The sequence below is a fragment of the Falco naumanni genome, chromosome 1 (assembly GCF_017639655.2).
Source record: "Falco naumanni isolate bFalNau1 chromosome 1, bFalNau1.pat, whole genome shotgun sequence".
NCBI classification, from domain to species: Eukaryota; Metazoa; Chordata; class Aves; order Falconiformes; family Falconidae; genus Falco; species Falco naumanni.
Window position 1 is genome coordinate 16,486,260 of NC_054054.1, and position 22,948 is coordinate 16,509,207.

Consider the following 22,948-nt stretch of genomic DNA (forward strand, 5'->3'; position numbering starts at 1 on the left):
AGACTAAAGACAGAGGAACAGCAGGCAGTGAAATCCAGTGGACAGCTCTGTGTGGAAGGCAGGAAGAAAGCTTCTAAGGCAGTCAGCAAAAAAAAGAAATAGAAATTTTTAGCCTCCCAAAGTAAAACAAAGCACACACAAAAAAATAGTTTTAAATGGAAACTTACTTGTACCTTCTATGAGCAATTCCTGCCCGTGGCTGCCCAAAAGAGTCCGAGAAAGAAAGGGAGCAAAATCCACAAAAATCTCTCTCAGAAGTGGGGCAGCTTTTTCCAAAGCATGTTCAAGCCTGTCTGTAATGCTAGTAGAGAGATACATGTGATTAACAAAAAAAGAAGGAAGTTGCTGAAATTCTGTAGAAAGGAGTATAGGTTTTGGTAATGTTTAAATGATATGATAAGGAGGAATCAATAATCCAATCATATTTTCCCCTAACCTTCATTAGGTACTGAACATCAGCAAAACAACACCCTTAAGTGATGTGGAATCTGATTATTAACTGTAACACCAAAAATGCAAGCTCACAGCTATTCAGATGTTCAGCCAAAAAAGTTACCTCATATTTGAAGCAGAATCTTCAGGCACGGAAGAAACGGTAGGAACAGATGGCAGCTTTGAATTAGAAGAGCCCCTTCCTACAAGAGAAAGTAATAAATAAGCAAATAACATAAGAAAACATGCCTGAGGCTAGACAACTGGACCAAAAACTAAAGCTGTAAGCTCAACCTCTGAGAAACCATGGTTTTCAAGTGTCTGTGAGGACTACGTAAACCCTTTCACCTCTTTGTACCTCAAACTTTTTTTGCTATAAGACTCCTATTTACTTACATTTGCATTTACCAGCTATGTCATGGCTAGCTTTTAAAAATTTGCTCTAGCACAAACAAATTAATTCAAAGAAGCTTTGCAGTTTGCTTTGTGAAGGAAGTCAGAGTAGACTGCAGTGATCCCTTCTGGCCTTACAAGCCATGATTCCCTCTGAAGAAATACAAGAACACTTACGATCTTAAGCAATGAATATAAATGATGTCTTACACCCTTAATACTACTGTAATGTACTAATATACACTAATAACTAAAATATAATAATATAAAGCTAAATGGTAACATTTTAAAGCATCATCCAATTTCAAGGAACTTACACAGAAGACCCCGACTTTTTTGTCTAAAACATGCTTGTGTCAAAATGAAGCAGAATACAGAACGAGTGGGTATTGGCAACAGCCTATTTTAAATTTTTGCAACACTGGGACTCTGACAAAGACAGCTATGATAAAATTCTCCATTGCATTGCCAGCATCATTAGCATGATAGCAGTAGTATAACCTCATTTATGAGTTATTAACTTTGCCACATCAATTATTCAAAGGTCGATAGGGAAGACTGGGTCATTTATGTATCCTACACTTACAAAAAAAATGCAATTGTGTTATGTCAAATTGACACTACATGGCTCTCATCAGCAGAATAGGAATCTGTAAATACTAAATTCTGCTGTTCAGTATATAGAGAGAAATACAACCTCCATACTACAGTATGGATTGGTATTAGCAATGATGAAGAGGGGGTATGCAAGACAGCCAGAGATTTCACAGATATTTGCTGCCAGGATAGGAATGGTGACTCACAAATCTTGCATTGCATTCCAAACTATAGAGAGGAATGAATCTCAGCAGACAGATTTCTGTGCATTTCCCAGGAGCATGACTGCCTCTAGTCCATCTGCAATCCTATCTCTTTCCAACCTTAGACCCTGTCCTATTCTCTTTCCTCTCACCTCGCCAGTTTTAGATTCTTATGCTGTTGGAAAGGAGGGGAAGGTAAAAAAAAAAAAAAAGGTAAAAAGCATGAAAGAAAAGAGTTTAATTACTTCAGTTCTCACATTTACCTTAGCAGAGATGAGACTCTTACTCAGAACTATAACTACAGAAAAAATCCTGATCGTACCGCCTGTACTGGAGTGAGCTCAGTCAAATGCAACCTGTCTGGAAATAACCTGACAAGATCTTGAAAGCATCTACCAAATTGTGTCAAATACAACTTTTCCCAAGTCTTTTTGCTTGACTAAAGTGGAACAGATTTGTAAAGAGATGGTAAAGACAGATCTCTAGGATACTACATTTATTTCTCCTGTCAAATTTCAAACTTCCTCTCCAAAACACCGGCACACAGAGCTTCCCCACAGAAATATTGGAGGGTTTTATAGTTTGGTTCCCCCCCACCCCCCAATCTGGGAAAGATGTTTTTCCTCTAATCTTGCTTCAAAGGCAGCACAGAAACTAATACATTAAACCAATGCTGAAAAGTTTTGCTCTTATTTTTCTTTCTCCAGAAGTGGGAGATATCTTTGGGAATATGATTTGCTCACACTTTTCATAAATTCAACATGAATCTCCTATTTTGAATTTTGTTTAGGATGACAGGGTCAGAAAGAAATTTTGAATGACCCATACAAAGTGAAGGACAAAGTGGGAAAAAAGTGTTAACTGAAAGCAGGGTGGAATCGAAGTCTTCTGGGCATTGTTTCCTAAATAATTATTCTAATGAAGGCAAATCAAAGACATATTTCTGAGAATTTCAATTGTCACTGCTAGATTTTGTAAATATTTTCAAAACTTTCATGGATACAATTCCATTTCTTTAAGAACTAGTTTTACATAGTCAAACCACCAAGAAGTATTTTAGGTACTCCCAAAGGAAAACCAGTCAAATGATGTGCTGAAAATTCAAACAGAGCCTCCTGTACAGAAAAAACAAAGCTCACAGAAGGAAACAAGCCACATGATTCAGTGGTTTCAAAGGCTGTTTGTGGGATACTTAATAGCTACAGTCCTTCAATTTCTTCTTTTTTTTTTTTTTTTTTTTAATTTACACAAATACATTCACACTTCAGTATTCACAAATACACTGCCTGTTGGATTAAATCTTTAAAGCAATTATTTCATTTTCATGATAACCCAGCTTTCTCCCTGAAACCCAACATCCCTATTCTCACTAAACAAGCCCCTCTAACTTGAAAATATTGTTAAATCCACAATCCTAGTAGTGGACTTAAAGCCCATACATGGCCCATAAGGGGAAATCGGCACACTGATCTGGGTATTTCAACAAAATACAAAACTGAAATGGCATCCAAAGCCTTCAAAATAAGAAAACCCTCTCAACATGCAGATTGCACATGTAGAATGTCTTGTTATATAAATGCTTGCGTGCTTTTTACTACATATAAAATCTTTGACCAGTAATCCACTAATTATTGGGTATGTCAGAAAGTCAAAGTATACACAACTAAAATCCCACCATATTAAATGCATAGCAAAATGAAGGATCACTGTATCAGTAAAAAGACTTTTAACAGTGCAGCATAGTAGCAGGAATTTTAAAATTAAACAAGATGAAAATAATTCACTGGAATATTTAAGCCACGAGCAAAATAACCGAAGGAAAAATTAGAAAATAACTGACAGGAAATATCTAAGGATAATGAAAGGGTGTAACAGCCATCACGAAGCCAATAAAGAGACATACACTCAATCTGGGGTAACTGGAATTTTTTGTTGTTTTATTTTGTGGGATGGATTGCGTTTTTTGTTTGGTTTTCTGTTTTTACACACAATGGCACCAGTAAAAATGGTTAGAGTGGGAGGTAAAGGAAATCACTTAGCAACACAGGACATGATTTTTTTTCTTCTAGAAATCAAAACAAATTGTGCTTAACAGATTAGGTATAAATGTAAAATTCTATGAAGTTTTAAGTTAAAATGAACTTTTAAATATAGACATAACAGAAAAAGCACTGATAATTTGAATTTGACAACCGCATAAGGCAGGCGTCTATATAAACTGATATTCTTTTTGAAGATTATGTAAGGATATTTATGGCCTGAATTTCTTCATGCTTATCATCACCTAAATCCACATTCCAAACTCAAATATATTTCACTAAAAGGGGTGAATCTCAGATTTATCACAGCAGAGACTTTCAGGGTGGTTTTAGATAGGATTAGGCACAGTAATTTTTGCATTCATATTTTGTTTTGTGGAAGTACTTTTTTAACTTCATTTAACTTAGAAATGGCTTTTTATTCTACTAATTTTTCTGCCTTTAGTAAAAAAAAATTGAAATACTTCAGTAGCATATTTTCATCCACAACACACATGTGAGTAAGTGCAGTAGCTACTTCAAACATGTGGAACTAAACTGACTTATCTCTTCCTTATCCTTTCACTGATAAACTGGCTCCTTCAAACTGACAGTTTTACAGACATTTGCAAGAACATAAAAGAAAATGCAAATAGATCATCTGTCTAGCACCCTTACAGTGAAACCTTATTGTTTATTCAAGGTCCCCAAGGGTCTAAACAAATAATGTCTCTAGCAATAAAGTATTGTTTAAGAAACTCTTTGTGCAAGTTCCTTATGCTTTTGCATAGACACTTACAAAGTATACTTGGCAATACAGGATCAGTGCATGATATGCTTTACTGTGGGAGGATGGAGATGAAGTAAAAAAAAGGAGGGGGGGGAGCCGAATTAAATAACCATACCTCTTAGTTTTGTACCACAGACCTACTACACATAAATACAACGATGCCCTTTATGGAAGAAATATCTAATAAAATAATGAGCTCATTGAAAAATACACTTCTGGGGCTGGAAGTGTACAATACAAGACTACAATGAAAGGTTTTACAAGTTAATATAAGGGATCTGTTACATAAACACATCTGTAGGTTAAACCAAAACAGATTTCACGAAACAATGGTGAAAACTTCTCTAAAGAGAGGCTACTTTAAAAACAGGTTTTATGCTGAAACAGTATTAAACCATTTCCATTGCATATCATTAGCATTTGAGATTTTTAAAAATGTCACTCTGCTTTGGTAACTAGCTTTCAACTACTGTTACTGTAAAGTTGGAATTCTCTTTGAAATAGTTACTATAATCCAGTGAATTTCTTGAACTACCTCTGCACGGATGATCACCCACTTCACATTCATTTTTCCGTTACCTTATCTGCAACTAACTTATTTTATTGTGAGACTTCAAGGTTATTTTCACCTATGTATAAAAGTCAATGAATACCATTCTCCTTTGCAAAACAAGCCAACTGTGGAAGAAAATCCGCATTTTCCTCTCTGTGCAGCTAGAATTCAGGAGTCACAACTCCTTTATTTATCTTCCATTACTGCTTATTCCCAGGTTTCTTCCAAGCATCCCCCTCCTTTTTCACCTCAGTCTTTGACATGGCCTTGTTTACAACTTCACACTTTGGGAACAGCACATGTCTCTGCACAGGAGAAGCAGAAATCCTGCTGGCAACTCTGTGTGGCTCAGAGGCAAAACAAAAGAAAAGTCAAAGAACTTCAAGTAAGAGGGGGAGGAGGCAGGCAACAGAAAACAAGTCGAACTTGTAACCATCAGTAAGGACAAGACATGATTCACTCCTGCTTCCTACAGACTTTTCATACTCTCTTTATAAAAATTGTATATGAACAATCATTTGCAAACTGAATAGTGAAAGCCCCAAAACTGCATTCTTCAGAGTGAAGCACTAATAAAACGCATGTGAAATCCTTCAACTACATAAAGAAACTGAAGACCATCAGAGAAAACAGTAAAGTGCAAACTGCAAAACAGTTCAAAAAAGTTCACATCACTTTGGAACATTAAAACTGTAATTGAAAGATTTAAAAGGAAAACCAAGTGACAAACAAAAATACAAGCATCCCACTAGCATATTCACAATAGCTCAGACAACTCCACCAAGAGCTGTCTATCCAAACATTAGTCCTGCTTTCCAATAGCCCTTCCTGGACACAGCACGTGTAAAATTTCTGCATCTCACATTCAGCCTATGAGCCAATCCAAGGAAGAAACAACTCAATAAACTCCTCCTCCTCAATTATTACTAGTAAATAAGCTCTTTTGCTCAATACCACCCTTCACAGAGAGACAAATGATTAGCTCAACATAGACCACGAAGGGATTTTATTTTCTCCATTAATTTCCAAGATCTTTCAACAATTAGAGTAGCAATTCCAGCAGACCAACCACTCAAATATCCGTCATCAGCAACATACTGACAGGCAAGTTTAAACCACAACAGGCATATTTGTATTCAGGAAAGGCTTTTTGTGCTGTGAAATACTCTGCAGCTTGAATAAGTAAAGGTGAAGAAACTTCTCCTCCAAAAAGGCCAGGCTAGCTAAAGCCAAAACATGTTTTTACTCTCTTTCAACATATCAGAGGAACTGAGTGAGCTTAGATTCTTATCCTTCCACCTTGTCAACGCTTTGTATTTGGTAGGCCAGGACACATCACATCTACTTGATATGAGCTTAGGACAATCTTAAGGGTCAAATATCTGATATTTAGACCTTGAGTTACAGGCAAGATGCAAACTTCAGGAAAAAAATATTGGGAGGGAGGGTGATGAATTCTGAGCAAATGTAGATGGAAATGGAGGCATCTGGAACCACACAGACTGACTAATATTTCTACAAAGATCCTACCGTGAAAATGCAATTCTGATATCCCATCTACAGGCAGAAGATGCTCACACACTATATAAAACCTACTCCCAAATTATGCTGATGTACACACTACAACTAAAACACCATCACTTGCTGTTTAATCCCATTTCAATATCCGTATCTGCCTTTCATCTTTTTTGGAGGAGACCCAAGTCTCCACAGTAAAGCATTATATGTTATTATATTAAGGTTCTGTTTGCTTAATCAGTTTTTAAAACATAGCAAATAAATGCACAAAAAACAAAAAAATTCATTGACTTCAGAAAAAACAGCTGAAACATCTTTAAATGTGGCAGTATTGTTTAATAGCCTCCATATAAAAAGTAAAAAAAAATCCAAAATTCATATTCACTACATAAACCCCTAGTCTCAGCTCTTTTTTAAAAATTATTTAATATTTTTTTTTCTTAATTACAAAAGTAAAAAGACTTATAATGAACGTTAGCTGAAAAAAAATGAGAACAATGTATTGATCCTGCATGATGATCAATGCTGCATGAAAACAAAAATCAGTGAAAAAACGTGATTTGAACTCAGGGGAAAATTATATATTTATCTTGGGTTTACAGGAAGCTTGTTTATTTCTACTTGTATCCTCAAATAAATAAAAAAACGTTAAAGGCCTTACACAGAACTTCATTTCAAACTTAAGTTACTCATGGAAACTGCAATCATTTAAGTGTAAACCACTCGAACTCCGCAAATCTTTGTTTCCATGCCATTATTTTACTGGGGGGGGGGGGGAAAGAAACAGTCTCACTTTTTAATGTGTTTAAGGCACGATTTCATTTATCCCTTTATTTCTTCTTTAAATTAATTAGATTGCCAGTCTAAACATGTCTACTGTTTTTAATCCTGATAGTTTCTTTTTATGCATATCAGTTCAGATTACATATCCAACTTTTGCCAAAAGTCCCAGACATGCTGGAAGTCACACAGCTACAAACCACATCAGTATTGTTTATTGTCTGGATTTCTTAAACATTCTACAGGCACATGAGCACTTATTTTTTCTTCTATATGTTCTTAAAAGATTGACTAAATCTAAAAATTGATGTTCATCTGTTTTACTTCTATTAAAAGCAAGTGAATACTACTCCAGAAAGTGTAATAATTCAGCCCACATCTAACCTGGGTAAACCAGTAAGAAGTTAACAAATTAGCAATTATTTTAACCAATGTCAATGTAGGTATGGTTTTATTATTTTTAAAATAAATTAGCTGCTCAGAGTCAATCTTCCCCAGAGAACTGTGGCATTTTAAGAGAGAGCTGATTTTCCTAGCCCAAACGCTACTCCTATACTAGTGTAGTGCTACTTTCTGCAATTTCAGTGACAAAATGGATTCTCCCTTTCGCAAATAATAAGAACATACTAGATTTCAATAGCTTCTTTTTTTACTTTCTCATGGCTGGAAGAAAACAGTTTTGATTTTCCCAAGAAATGCCATGGCCAGTTGAAGATGGCAACAAATATCTTCCAGACACACGAGTACTAGAGGACATGATAATGGATTACATTTTTTCCCCTCGGCCTTTGCAGTTTGGATATAAATTCATAAAAACAGGAACCAAGAAAGTCAAACATTGAGAAGAAATGCCAATAATCAGGCATAGATTGAGATTTCCTTGATTAAGATGCAAATCAGTAAGCCTTGATGTTAAGACTTTATGGGTACAAACAATTACGAGATCCTGCACAGCCTTGTGACTTAAACATGGCTAAGTAGAAAGGCATGCCTTTGACATAGCATATAAGGTTTAACATCATTTATCTCATACAGAACAACCAGAGAGACTAAGGGTTCAAAGGACCACTTGCTTATAAGCAACCTAGTCAGTTTTGTCCCCACCGAAAAAACTGTCCAAAGCAATTAGTTCAGCATCAACACTGAATATGACCTCAGGCTAAAGCTATTGGAAACACTTGTATATAATTTTCAGTCCTACTTAGCACTAACACATATATCCTTGGACAAATACCCTACGACTTGTAAATAAGCTTATATTTTATGTAACAAAAAGCCTGTAACAAAAAGTAGTCTCTAGAATATATCGTACCTATACTAAATACAAGTTAATATAGTAAGCCTCCTTTATAGAAAATGAGAAATCTTGAGATTATGACAAACATTGCTCAGGCATTTGCATTCGTTCTGCTAGATCAAGGCAAAAGGAGAACCCCGAACAAGTTTAACAAAGCTTTTCTTTCTTTTTTTTTAATACAGCACTACTTTTGTATGTATTTTTTTTATCTTGTACATTTGTGGAGCTACAGCATCAAAACTAGGAGTAATAAAATTATCTTGGAGATGAACACACAGAAAAAAAACAAAAAAGATGAATTCTTACATTCATGAACTCATACAGTATCACTGACAATTGGTCCAGTTCAAACTAGAGTCACTTCTGTTTTCCTGTAAAGTAGCTGGTACTGGTCTTTGTTAGAGGCACAGACACCAAAAGCAGGCCTGCAAGCTGCTATGTCAAGGCACGGGACGCAGATACAGGCAAAGTAGTATGCAGGACACAAAGGTCTCAAAGGTCCTTTTGTCTGACTTGGTAATTCAGGACATGTTATACCACACACACTCTCTTAGTTAAAAAAAAAAAGTGCAAAACACCATCTCCCCAGATCATTGGCACATTTTTGCCTAAGAACATAAAACCAGCAGTAAGTATCAATACTCTTAGTATAAGCAAGACTCATATATAGACAGATTATATATATATACACACACTAATCAGTGTTACGACAGAAGGCAACTAATGATGATGTCTGAAAAACAACTGTTCTTACAGTGGTTTTGAGATATAGATAATGAAAAACTTCTCACCTTCACATAACACAAACAAGGTAACAAAAACTTGTTCATTTGTATTCAGAGTGAATGCCGAGAGAGTGAGAAGTGAGAGGCAGGACTGGGATTTCAGTTAATCTACCCTTACTCACCAGGAGATTCTCCTGACAAATCTGGGGCTTGGGCTGAATCTAAAGAAGAAACCACACTGACAGCATTTGAAGGAATCCCCACAGCTGCTGTAGAAGAGGAGATGTTTGATTTCTTTGGTGGTACAACAACACTCCTAGGTAAAGATAAAAAAAATGTAACTCACATTGTATGAAGGTTCACACATCATGATTCTTGTTTACACATCTAGCACATAGACTTCTATGTCCTGCAAAAGTACCATTCCTTGCCTATTTCCTTTTTCCATCATCTTTGGCAATCTACCTTAATCTAAAGCAAAAATCACCTTTGTTTAGCTTTTATGGTACACTTTAATATCCCATCCACTTCTACAAGATCCCTGCCAAACAAGTACACAGTTAGAAGACCAGCAGGACAAGTGACCTGCAAGTAGGTTTTAGTTTTCACCTTAGTTTCCCTAAGATTTGGTTTTAAACTTCAAGCAACTATTTACAAAAGATATCACAGTACTCAAAACATTAAGCTAAGTTATCAACACCAAAGGTTGCCTTGACAGTATGCTACTACTGGTATTCTAATGCAGAATAGAAGACTAATTGAAGATACACATACTATAGCTAAAAAACATCTGAACACATATTCATATGCCCATACAAACATTCACACATCTGAAAGATAGGACTAAGGCATGAATTTGAGTATGTCTTGTCAACCAAGCTTTACTCATATAACAAATCAAAACCGCCTTTGGAGTTAAAGAACCTCCATCTTCTATATAAGTTAAATGTCAGGCCTTATAGTCAGCATTAAAGATTACACAAGAGGAAAAGATGCAAAGTGACAAGTTAGGCGTGGAGATTTATCTCACATTACTAAGAAATCAATTTATGCTATACCAATTTCAATTAAATTGTAGTACTTTATTCCAAATACCTAAAAGGCCTTGTTAAGCATACGTTAAAGGCATTTTTAATTGCAAGTTAGCTCCATAAACATGCAAAAACCCAGCTAATGAGGTAAAGAGTACAGCTGATATATAATGCACTCCCACAGCAGCGCTTACTTTTAATTACCTGGTGTTAACCGTAAGCTGAAAGTCTTCAACATTCAATTTATTTAATCACATCTTTTGTTGACAGTACTATAACTACACACTGAAAGAATTCCCTTAATAGCTTTAAAATATTCCTTTTTGAAATGAAGTAACTTAGGAACTTGACCCAAATTCAAGTGGGACAATAAGAAGCAAAGAAGTTCTGTCAAACGTTTCAAAAACAGTTCTTGCTAGAATAGGAAAGAAGGACTGTATTTGACTCCCTCCTTCTGTATGTCACAGAAGCTAGACCACATTACTGATTAAATCAACCCTCCTTAATGGCAGGAGTAGGTAGGCACCATACTTGGAGGCAATACATGTCATATCATTATAAGGGTGACTGCTAATGTTAACTATACACTAAAAAAATAGAAGCAAAAACACCTGAGCCCCAAGCCCTAAACCATGAATTTTGCTCATATGTTCATGTCACCTTCCCTGAAACATCAACAATGCACTAAAAAAAAAAAAATCATATATTTAGTCTGTCTTCTAAATTATAGCCACATTACCAACTAATTTTGCATCATCCAGGTATAAGAAGGGGAACTCTTGCTCTGTGACATTCACTTTCTGGGAACTGCTGCTACTAGTAACTCATTCGAATACCTGGAAGGGGCTGGGAAATAGATACTAGTTTACAGAGTACGAGATGCACCCACACACAGCAAACATTTGGACATTTCTCCAACATCCATAATGCAGCACTGTAGCCCAGGTGAGTTCCTTTACAGATTTTAAGTTCTTTTACTGTATAGCTATCCAATTCAAGAAATACTGATCAATAGTATTAAACCCAAATCATACAGACATATTACAAATATGTATCTATTCATGTGGACTCTCTCAGTGCATAAGCTGGAAATATTTTTTTTCACACCCATTAAACCGCAGAAACAACTACCCATTTGATGCTGACTAGTATATACAATTATACTGGATGCAAGGTGAACAGGGAGGAATGTTTAGTGACAAATTTTGGTACACATGTAGATGGCAATTATGCGCATAGAGGTACTGTCTGTTCAAAACGTATCATTCATGTAATTAATTTTCACCAAATGACCTTGAGGGTAAAAACAAATCTAGAGAAGTTTTCTATTTCCAGGGCTTAAAGTCAATCAAAATTCTCTCAAAACATCAAATCAAAATGGCTGTATCCTCTGAATGCCAATGAACAGTACTGATTCTACTCTCTGACTCTACTAAGATCCCCAGGAACTACAAAACAGGTTGCATTTCAAGTCATAAAGGGCAAGCCAAACCCACACCTTAAAATTATACAGAAATGGCTGAACTTCAACTACTTTTATACATTAGAACTGCTCCCCTTCAGATGAAAATACTGAAATGAACACGCTGGAAGGATCAAGAAGAAATTTTAGAAGTAATTTTTAGCACTACTACAAGGAGCTCCTCACAGAGCAAGTAACAGTCCTGGAACTGCATTGGGAGCAAGGAAGGCTGTGTGCAGATGGAGCTGTTACCTTAACGCTGCTCATCTGCAGCTGGCTGACTGGAGACAAAAGAAATCCCAGCTACAACAGCCCTCCATTTTCTGGGCTGTTTCTGACACAACACTATATATTATCATTTCTTCCTGTAAACTCCTACTGACCTTCAGCGTGCTTAAGTGTAGTTGCACTGAGGGAGTAGTTTCAGCAAGTTACCTGACTCTCTAAAGCTACCCAAGGAGAGGTGCATTCAAGCACAGGAATTAGACTTTTTTTTTTTTTTCCTGGGCTGCAAAAGACAGCGGTAAATGACCACAATAGTCCCTTTTGCCTTTTAAGATCTTTTGTATACCTTCTCATCTTCAAATCTATACAAGTTTGGGAATACTAGTACAGCTGCTATTCTCATCTTCTGTAACTTACTTTCCATAACGTACATTAAAAAAGGAATTATATTCTAACAATTCCATTATAATTTTCAGTATCTAGCAATGGCATTCACTTTAAGGAAGATACTCTGATCACTAGCACCAGGAATATGTCACGAATACACAGCTGCAAAGTACAGCTGTTCAGGCTTATTTAAAAAAAAAATTAACATCATTCCTTTTACTTTGATTGAAGGAATACAAATAAGTACATTTCAGACTTCAAAATACTGAAGAATGTATGCTGCCTCATAAAGAGTACACATGGGTGTGCACACGTGTCCATGGCAGACAGTCACCACATGCTTTGAGCAAGAGACACCGTCACAAAGTTCTCTGAGAAAATTAGGTTGTTTATCATATCCCACTGAAAAAAAGTTTTGGCTTTTAGCTAAAAAAAAAATTAAGAAGTATTAAAAAAATTTAAAATCTTCATCATAAATTCTACAGTAATTCCTATATTTAAATATCATGTTAGATCTGGTTCCCCTCTGTTACAAGCTTGCTCAGTGTTCATGATGCACCACAGCCAAAGACTTCTGCTGTGCTCCATAACTATTCAGCAAAATAAAAGGTGACAGGGTAGGGGCTGGAGGAATTACTGCCTCACATTAAAAAATCTGAACCTTGGAGGGAAACAGAGGCTTTGAACAACTCACCATAAAGCTGTTTCCTAGTCTCAGACTACTTCTAAACAGATTTTAGATAGTGATCTGCAACAGTCAAGTGAAATTATTCCGATTCTTCAGCCAAAACAAAATAAACAGTACATCTTGTACAGAAAGAAGGTCCCTTATCCTGACAGTTTTGTCAATCTGAACAACACAGCCAAAAGAAGTGCTGGATATTGTCCAAAAACATGATATAAAGAAACCCCAGACCCTGAATGTAATTTGTCTTCTGGTCAGTTGCCACGACCTTCCAATTCAAAAAAATCCAAAGCCATCCAATATCTTAACATAATTTCTTTCTAGCTAAGCACTGCTGCATTATTTGTAGTGTAATGTTTACTACTGTGTATATCTTCCATTTCAATGGTGCAAATGACCAATGTTACAGTTGCAGGACTTGTTTTAAGAGCTTCCATTTCCAGAACTTCCTCAAGGTATGAAAGTACAGCTCAGCAATCAGGTACAGATTCATATTTACCTCATACTGGAAAGTAAATTAAGATATTTGAAGCATAAACATTGGTCATGTTTGTTTGTTTGCATTCTGAAATTCCTACATTTTTCCTTCTTTGTGTAGTAGAGATATTTTTATCTGCATGTTTAGGTGGAAATGCAATTGTGTTCAAACAGAAATATTTGCCGTTAACCATCAATGTTCCTCTGTGGTGTTCTTTCAAAAGATTATTTAAGTGCTAATATAAGTAAAATGAATGCAGCTGGAAGAAAGAATGTATAAGACTGGAAAAAACAAGATTAAGTATTGTAGTAAATAAACTATGTGGAAAACATGGAGTGTTTAGCACATTATTAAATCAAATAAATTTTTCAGAGAAGTGTCTTAAAAATTAATGTGCTTTCAACTTCTCTCAAATAATAGGGCATTCGCTTTTAAGGAGTACATAGATATTGACAGTCCTTTTTTGTAGCTAAACTGATAAGCATTTCTTAAAAAGTTAAATATTGCTACACATGTGAGTACAACATTCTTCAATAAGTGGCCTTATAGTATATTTCCTCAGATCTACAAAAATAATATATTTAAGAAACATCTGTAATCATGCATTAATTTCATCAGAACAACAAGATATGCTAAGCAACTTCACGAACAGGTAGAGACATGTCACATGGAAGGAAACCATCAATACATTTCACTCCTTAACATTCACATTATCACACCATTTCGATTCACTCTCTACTTTTGGGTTACATCTGTATGTTATAACATCCATTACCGTAACATTCAGATACAGGAGAAAAAAATTAAACTAGAAAAATTGCTCAAAAATATTCTTAAGGTGTATTTCAGCAGACTTCAAGCACTATGGTAAAAATGGTAGTTTAGTTGCCTCATTTACATAACCATATCAGATGTTTGCCTTTGTTCATTTAAAATCAAATATCTGAGGTTTAAAGTAGGAATTTACAGCACATGAACTGATAAACGTAGGTCAGGCATAGTGAGGACTAGCCACCATAAATACATCTTAGCCAGAAGGTCAGTGTGTTATTAGTCCCAATTATGCTGAAGTGTAGAGAAGCCTTCGTGTTGCAGACAATTATTCACTGCTGAATGAGCACAGACCACTGAGCTGAACACTGACTTCCATCACAGACAAAGGCTTACACAATAATGATCTATTCTGCCAAATTCTGTAAGGGTTTACTTACTGAATGCTTTCTTGGTTTCAGATCACCAGTTCTTCTGTTTCAATATAAAGATACAAAATATCTATAAATATCTCCTAAATTTTGAGTACATTTTTCTAAATATTTTTTTTAAGTTGGCAAGTCTGCAGTTAATTATAAATATATTTCAAATTACAAATTTTCCTTGGGTGTGAGTCAAATATCCCTAGTAAAACGTGGGCCAGGCCAAACTGATGATCTCACTATAAATTACAAATGCTTACATGCACTCTAATTCCTCTTGACATACAGGAACTTATACAGATTTAATTCTTAGCATTCCATATTTTTAGCACTGAACAGCAACACAGGTGACAGCTTGACTGTTTCCCTACGGGATAATGGTTTTAATTCAAAATCAAAAGTAGTGAGGTTTGTTCCAGGCTACCAGAATGATACCTGCTGCAGGGCTCCTAAGCAATAAGCAAAAGACCAATAAAGAGGATCAGAGACTTATTTTTACCTCTACTTTGCGAGCCAGGCAAGCAGCCTGCCATGTCAGAGTCATTCTATGGGCTCTGCTGTCTGCAGATAATACCCGTTCTCATATGCCCCCCTTGAAATATGCAAGGAGAAAGGAAGAATAGCAGATTCCCAAAACCGTGAGAGATCAGAGCTGAGGGGAGGGCCGGGGAGATGATAGAAAGAATACAATCAGTTTTCGAAAAGAACTTTAAAATCAGGTTGGCAGGGAGAGGACTTCAAATGGTTTGCCTCTTCAGCCTCTGCAGAATGCAAATTGTTGGTATGCCAAAAGAGCTGAGATTCCCATCACAGCCTATGTGCCTTGATCTACAGATCCTCCATTGTCATATTCTGTCTCTACCTGGCAGACTTAATCTTGTCAACAAGTTTATTCTTTTTACATTTGAGGTCCAAATCAATGATGTCTAAAATGTATTCATTTCAAATTAAAAAAAAAAGGACTTTGATAAATTTAACTGAAACACCACAACCAACCATTACAAAGGTACATGCATACCACTGACTGACAAATGCGTAAACACAGGCTGAGCCAAACTAAGCAGCTTATAGACGATGTTCCAAAATGATAAACAAGCTTATTAACATATCTGTTCTGTAAGTTACAGCATGGCTGCAGATTTAAGCTCTGTGGTAGAAGACCATGATTTAAGAGCCTATATTCCTCTGAACCTTCAGGATCAGCTTCCTATAATGACACGATTATTGAATGTTTCCACAAAGAGCCGTAGAAGCCAGGAGAGACCAAGGTTTTATTTTAAATTGCATAGTAAAAATAGCATGTGATAGGTTATTGATTTTATTAGACTAACTGAAGAGAAACGTCATTTCTTTTTTTATCCTGAGCTTTAGTTATTTTTATTTCTGTTTTATTTAAATGTCATGCATTAGCCAGCCACACGTGCATGCGCGCACACACACACACACCCTTTCCTACAAGATTACTACCAAATAGAAAACCCTGTTGTTTTAGGACACACTGCAATTGGAACATTAATTCATGTCCCTATGGATCTTGGGAAAAAGCCAATGCAATTCTTGAACTTTATCATGATAAACCCCTGGCACCCACTAATCACAAGATCATATCTTCACATAAGATAAGGGGAAGATTTTTGGCATGGGAATGAACACATACACCTAGCTGTTTGCAAAGGCTTGCAACCTGGCAGCCTTTCAGTAAGGTTTCACTCACATAGCTGTTACTGTATACTCTCCAGCTATGGGCTGGGAAGTTGATAATCCTTAAGATATGAGGAGAGTTTTGATTTCTGACACAGCATTCCTGAGATAAATGCAGGATCAGAGAGATGCTTTGAAATTCCCAGAGATACCCCACTGGTAAATTGCTACATGGGAACAACTTTTAACAAACCATTTTAAAAAGGAAAAAAAAAAAGTTAACTCACAGAACTTGTGCCTGCCATCAAACAATATATTAACCGTAAACCAGACATAGAAAATAAGAGAGCATCCCAGAGCCTGTTTTTCCAAAGTTTCCCAATGTACCTTAGTATTTTTGTCTATCCCAGAGATAAAAGCTACTATTTCCAGCTCTATTAGTTTCTTATAAAAAGTTTTCTCTTTCCCTGGTACAATTCCTTCCTGCTGTTGTCACTAGGTGTCATTTAAGAGCATAAACTTGTACTTTAAGCAGAGTCACACTATACAAAGATACAGTCACCTTCAAGTGGTTGTGAAACTTTACTGTTTATATAATTTTAAATACAGATTGCTCATATACACAGTTATTCTGTCTTTTTAATTAACTGATTTACTAGATAGTTAAAAACGTGCCTTATCATAGAGTAATGCACAATTTTGCGTCTATGGTAAATACATTGTTCTAATTGACTAGAGGTAAGACTTCTACATCATTAAGTACGCTTTTGCTTACCAGACATACCCACAATAGCAAGGATATGAAAAATTAAGCCACCTAGAAACACAAAGCCACTGACATACTGAGGTCACGTGCAACTGCTGAAGGAGAAAATATTTTACACTAGTTCATTACTTTTTCTCACACATCTAGCCCCACCCACTAAACACAAAAAGTCATAGGAAGCTAATACACACAAGTTATCACTGTGGAGCAGTCCAGATAGTTACATAAACCCCCACAAAACCCTTTGCCCTCTGCCCTTCCATTTACAAGCACACTGCTGTCTACTACTTCAGTCCATGCACCCTTTCACTGCTCTGTATATATTCTTAACCAGACTAGCTTCCTTTCAGTATCCAATATAGTAATTATGCCTCAAGGTTAAGTGAGAGAATGTTAGGAGTTGTGGTTACAAATGTCTGGCACTTCAGAGGTGAGAAAAGGAGAGGAGTCCATCTGGGACAGCACAGCACTTGAAAAATAAAAAGGCAAAACAGCAAGTAGTTCAACATTTCAGTGACCTGACTTACAAAACACATTGGAATTTAAGGGTTTTTTTGTTGTTGAGCGACTTTGTAACCACACAGAAAAAAGAAAACAGAACTGCAAATGACTGAAGGGCTGCTGCCAATGCCCAGTATTTCATCAGTGTACATGTTATCAGATTAAATTGCAGAGTTTCCTCTGTTAAGAAGGTTTTGTAGGTGTAATCTACCTATGTCAGATACCAGGACTGCAAGTGCCCAATTACTTCCTGTCTAGTTAACCTGATTTACACCAATTCAAATCAGATTTGCACAGCCAGTACAAGCCTTCAGTGTAAGCAATAGCTAATAAATAATTCCTAAATGCAACATGCACTTTTGCACCAGAATCTCCAGGCTAATGTCATTTTGTGGTTCAAATCTCTACCACTCCAGCAACAAACAATAAAAAATTCCTGAGGAAAAAACATTAGTCATAGACTGAAACATTACATTATTTCACATCGACTACCCACTTGTTGTAAAGAGCAATCACAGCCCTCAATGGGGAAGTGCTAAAAGCACTTAGGCAGCAGCAGGGAGATGCGACAAGTTCTAATTCAGTGTCCCTCATCCCCATTTTCCCCTTCTGCCTCCATCCTCTTACCCTCCCAAAACAAGTCCTTCCATTTAGCATCACAAGCAGATCACAGTAGTTACTTTGAGATAGGAGCAAGGGGGCCAAACGCTAGCATACAACCTCTGTGTCTGATCTAGCCAGGCAACCCCCACCATTTCCTCCCCCACTAGTAACAGGGCAATCTGAGTTGGGAAGACATGTTGTGACAGCTGCATCCATACCCCTGGCAGAGATGCACTTTCTTGGGCCATCTAAGGCTGCTAGTTTGAGCAAGGCCGCCACAGACTGCAAAACAGAGCCAGAGGAAGTTCAGGAATAAGCAGAGGATCAGATACTGGTATGGTAACAAGGGAACCCCCTTGCACCAGCTTGACTCCAGGATTTCTGGATATGACTAAGGCTTTTCTAGAGGCAGGAACACAATTGTTACAGGACTCTTTCTTTTGTTTTTTGTTATCTGTTGTTTTGGAGAATCCCGGAGAGGTAAAAGTCAATAAGCATAGTAAAAGACAATGTGGTCTACTACACTCAGGAAAGATAAGGAGCTAATAAGACCGAGATGTAGGGGACACCAAAATTATTATCAGGAAAGAGGGACTTAAATCTAAAAGGAAAAGAGAAACAAAGCAGGAATGCTCCATTTTAAATCCACCACAGCATTTGAATATTAAGAAAGGCAGATATTCATTAAAATGAAAGTTTTAAATGATACTATAACAACAAAGGAAATCTAACAGTTTAGGAATTTATCTACAGAATGAAACTTGGAAGATTTAAAGTAGGCCTTTAGCACCAGAAGGCAGAACATACGTCCATTTTCATAAATGAATATGGGAGTATTCTATAGGTAGAAGGACACCTAGATGATTACTCCATTGTTTTTGATCCATTTATAACTATTATTAAACCAGTATTCTTTTGCGGCCCACAGTAACAGAAACTAGATACAGCTTTGCGATCAATACACAAGCTAAGCTAATCATTGTTACTTTTATTTATTTAATATCCATTTTATTTCCTGAGTACTTTAAAAAATAAGTATGCCCAGTACAGCAGCACTTACCTGCAAGTGCTGCAGTTGGGAACAGGAAAGACAAAAGGAAAGACAGAAAGAACAGCTTACACCCTTCATCTTTTCTAAACCTCTTGCAGTTATCTCTAGGCAATTTATTGGCCCTCTTACCATATTACCATACATGATTCTGACCTGTAACATATATGGAGACAGGAGAGTTAATTCCTACGAAGAGGTGCTGGCTTCAAGACCCAAGACCTTCAAGTGTAACCCAAACACCAGTCATCTTTCATTTCCATAGTCTTTTGTAGCATAACATAGCATAGCATCCCATGAATTGCAGAAAGTACCTTCATGATGAACCTATGTGAAGTCGGTGGACTTCGTAGTCAAAGGTTCTACTTGTAAATAAAATCATTTTTGTTATATTAAGCACTACATGACACTGTACGTGAGATCTGGCAAACTGAAGTGTGAATTTTTCTGTTCCTTACAGATATCTTCAGCAAAACAAAATAGAGCAATTATTTTAGAAGTTACATTACCTGTCAAAGGAATGGAACTGTACAGACTGCTCAGCAGCTCCATCGCCAAGAATTCCAAGGAAGGTTGGTGGCAGAAGAGCAGCATCCACTGCAGTCCCATCAGATGGTGTGCTTACCAAGCTTCTCAAGATGTCCTTTACGTTGACATTTTTTGCAGCTGGCACAGAAGCTGCAGGCTTACTATCCTCAGTTCCTGTCTCACTTCTGCCCTCCTGAGACTTATTTACTTCTAATGAGAGTGTGCATAGTACTTCGCTGATTGCATCTGGACCCGCACTGACATTCAGAGGTCCTGCTTCAGCAACACTGCTGGAATTGTTTGTTTGCCCTGAAGCTGGCTCCTCCCCAAGACCAGAATCCCTTCTTTGTACTGATGCTGTACTTTCTGAATCTTCAGTGGAAGCTGAAGCATCAGGAGCAGCAGATGTGTTTTCCACATCTGTTCATAACAAAACCAGAATACACATTTTAAGTTCATTATTAACAGAATTGTGTTCGCCACACTACTCCTTAAGAAGTAACACCAATAGGTGACAAGTGAAATAACACAGTTGTAAGTATTTCCTCTTGCCTTCTTAGATATTTAATATTATCTGTAAGTATTTAATAGGAAACTTAGAAGAATTGCCTCTAATTTCTGAGAAACCTGAAAAGTTACAACATCCAAAAATTGAGACAAGGAAATAGAAGTCAAAGAATGAAAATTAATTGATTGCCCTACAAAAGCATAGGAGAAAGTAGTCTCATAGTGGAAACAAAAAGCTGCCAGTCTACACTTACACATACTTAACATTACTCAAAATAAGTAATCTTTCTGCAATCAGCATTCATGAATACTTAGCTACTTCATTGAGATTAACTGCCTCTACACAGCCAAATCAACCTCTAGATCATGTTCCTCCCAGATCAGGAAAAGATACACACAAACACCAATGCAAATTGAATACTATAATGTTGTTTAAGTGGTTATAACGTGCATATTTCTATACAATTTCACATGGACTTCCACAGAATTCTAAGATGCATAAACCACTATTTTCACTTGCCAAGTAATTAACAGTTCACCTGTAGCAGGAGTTTCATTATTTTCACTCTCTGATTCCTTGCATGACTGACTGTGGTTTGGCGGTCGTCTTTCATTCTGGGGTTCTAGTATATCTCTGTATTTCGAAACCATGAGCACAGAGATAAAATATACAACAGCCAAAGCCAAAAATTGAGCCTGTTTACTATCCTCCTGTAAAAAAAAAAAAAAAAAAAAGACACACAAGGACACACACACAGATGTTTCTATTACAATTTCAGCAGCATGTTTATTTTTCTGTAAAGTATGCCCAGCGCTACCATAAACAGACCGAGAGTAAACTGATATGTCAACAATGGAAGAACAATATTCTCTAGTTACAGTTTGTCTCACCTATAAGCTAGGGAATACAGCAATTGTATTCAAGTGGCACTAATCCTTTCATTTTTCATTTATAAATATGACAACTTTGACTAAGGTTTTGTGTTTTGACTACATGCTTCAAATTAGTGCAGGGGCTAGGTCCCCTTTATTTATTTACAGGTGTTTCCTCTATAACATTTCCTCAAATGTGCCAAGATACTAACAGCACTTGCCGTGAAGTACAATCAGGCAAGCATATTCAAGAAAACTCTAAAAGCATTTATAAACTATTAAATATTAATGAAGGAAGTGGAACAAATTCCAGAACCAGCGTTAAGATTTTATTTCACCATCAGATTGTCCAGATGGATGTACTGTACTATGTACAATTTAAACAAGAATTGGCAAATAAATATGCATTTGGATTACAGCTATAACTTTATGAAGAGATTTTAAGAAAAATCTTAAAACCAAATCTTACTATGAACTATGCCAGGTACCTCCCCAGAGTAATCAGTCATTCCTAAAGAAACAGAGAGAAGAGCCACATCCCAGACCTGACTAGACATTATGATGTCTAGTTTATGACTAGACATTATGCTTGTCCACTTCGGCTGTTGAAGGAAGAAAAGCTTTGTACACTTTGGCATCACAGGAGAATGGAATATTTAGATCCTCAGTGACTAAACAGTAAAAGAAAGGTTGTTTGGGGGTTTTATCCCCCTCATTTACATAAGGGCTCAGGTAGCATTCGATTTTTCCTTCTGAGCAGTTCAAGAGAGTAAATTAAACGATAAAGCTCATTTTATCATTACGGTAGTGCCTACTGAAGTCTCACATTCTATGAAGAGTTCTTTAATAAGCTATACTGGGAGAAGTTTATGAGAAGTTCTCTATTAAAAACTAGGTAACATAGCTGGATCCTATTTGTTATGCTAAAAACCCAACCTATATTCCCCTCGGCTTGACCACCCAAATCCTTAACTTTCTTCACAGAACAAGACAGAAACAGTAAGATAGTAACAGACTGTATCAGGCAAGCACAGTGTGAGATTGACGAGTCTCCTACAATGGTAAGGTACAGAGAATTTTCTTGCTAGGTAAATTTTTGCAAGACGTACAATAAAGTTGTGATCCAGTGAATTAGCACTACCCCTTCCTTATTTTCCTGCTATTTTTGTAGAACTCCTTAAAATGAAGTTCATATACTACTGGAAGTGCTGCTACTGGGGGTTAAGTGGAATCCATCCAAGTTCCTTCTATACAGGTTCAAATTATGCCAATCACAATTCTATGTGCTAAACACAATGTAAGAAACTGCACGGAAATCAAACATAAAATATTTAGATGCAAGTATAAGCAGCTCAGATTAAAACATCTATTTTGGAATAGTTTTTAAATCTACTTTTTCTCCACATCTCAAAACAGTAGCCAAAAACCAGAGTTATTGCATCATGTTATATTTATTTGTGAAACAGAAAACCTGGTGGAACAGATATGCAAAGAAAGCAGAGGTTGTATGTGTATATAATTTTTTAAAAAAGAAAAAATTAGGACAAAAAATGCACTTTGTTTTGAAGATTGCATTATTGGGATTATTTTAGTTTCCACCAGTATAGAAGATTCACTTCCTGTTACTCTTTTGCACAGATACTGAAGTAGCTTTTTTCAATCAATAATTGCGGTAAAGATAAAAACCAAAGACTCTTCACTCTTCTGGATAGAA

The 22,948-nt window shown here is 36.4% G+C and overlaps 1 protein-coding gene across 4 annotated transcripts in view; it reads right to left on the reverse strand.

Moving 5' to 3' along the window:
* Window positions 1-22,948, reverse strand: part of LRBA (LPS responsive beige-like anchor protein) — a 412,366-nt gene that overhangs the window by 303,837 nt on the left and 85,581 nt on the right. For 3 of the 4 annotated variants that reach the window (XM_040582452.1, XM_040582445.1, XM_040582439.1), the window contains 5 exons: window positions 20,901-21,072; window positions 19,836-20,274; window positions 9,489-9,622; window positions 557-635; window positions 168-301 (listed from right to left, as the gene is read on the reverse strand). In XM_040582452.1, the coding sequence (XP_040438386.1) occupies window positions 168-301; window positions 557-635; window positions 9,489-9,622; window positions 19,836-20,274; window positions 20,901-21,072 (958 nt within the window). The remainder of the gene's footprint in view (window positions 1-167; window positions 302-556; window positions 636-9,488; window positions 9,623-19,835; window positions 20,275-20,900; window positions 21,073-22,948) is intronic. The other variant, XM_040582440.1, reaches the window with a different exon arrangement.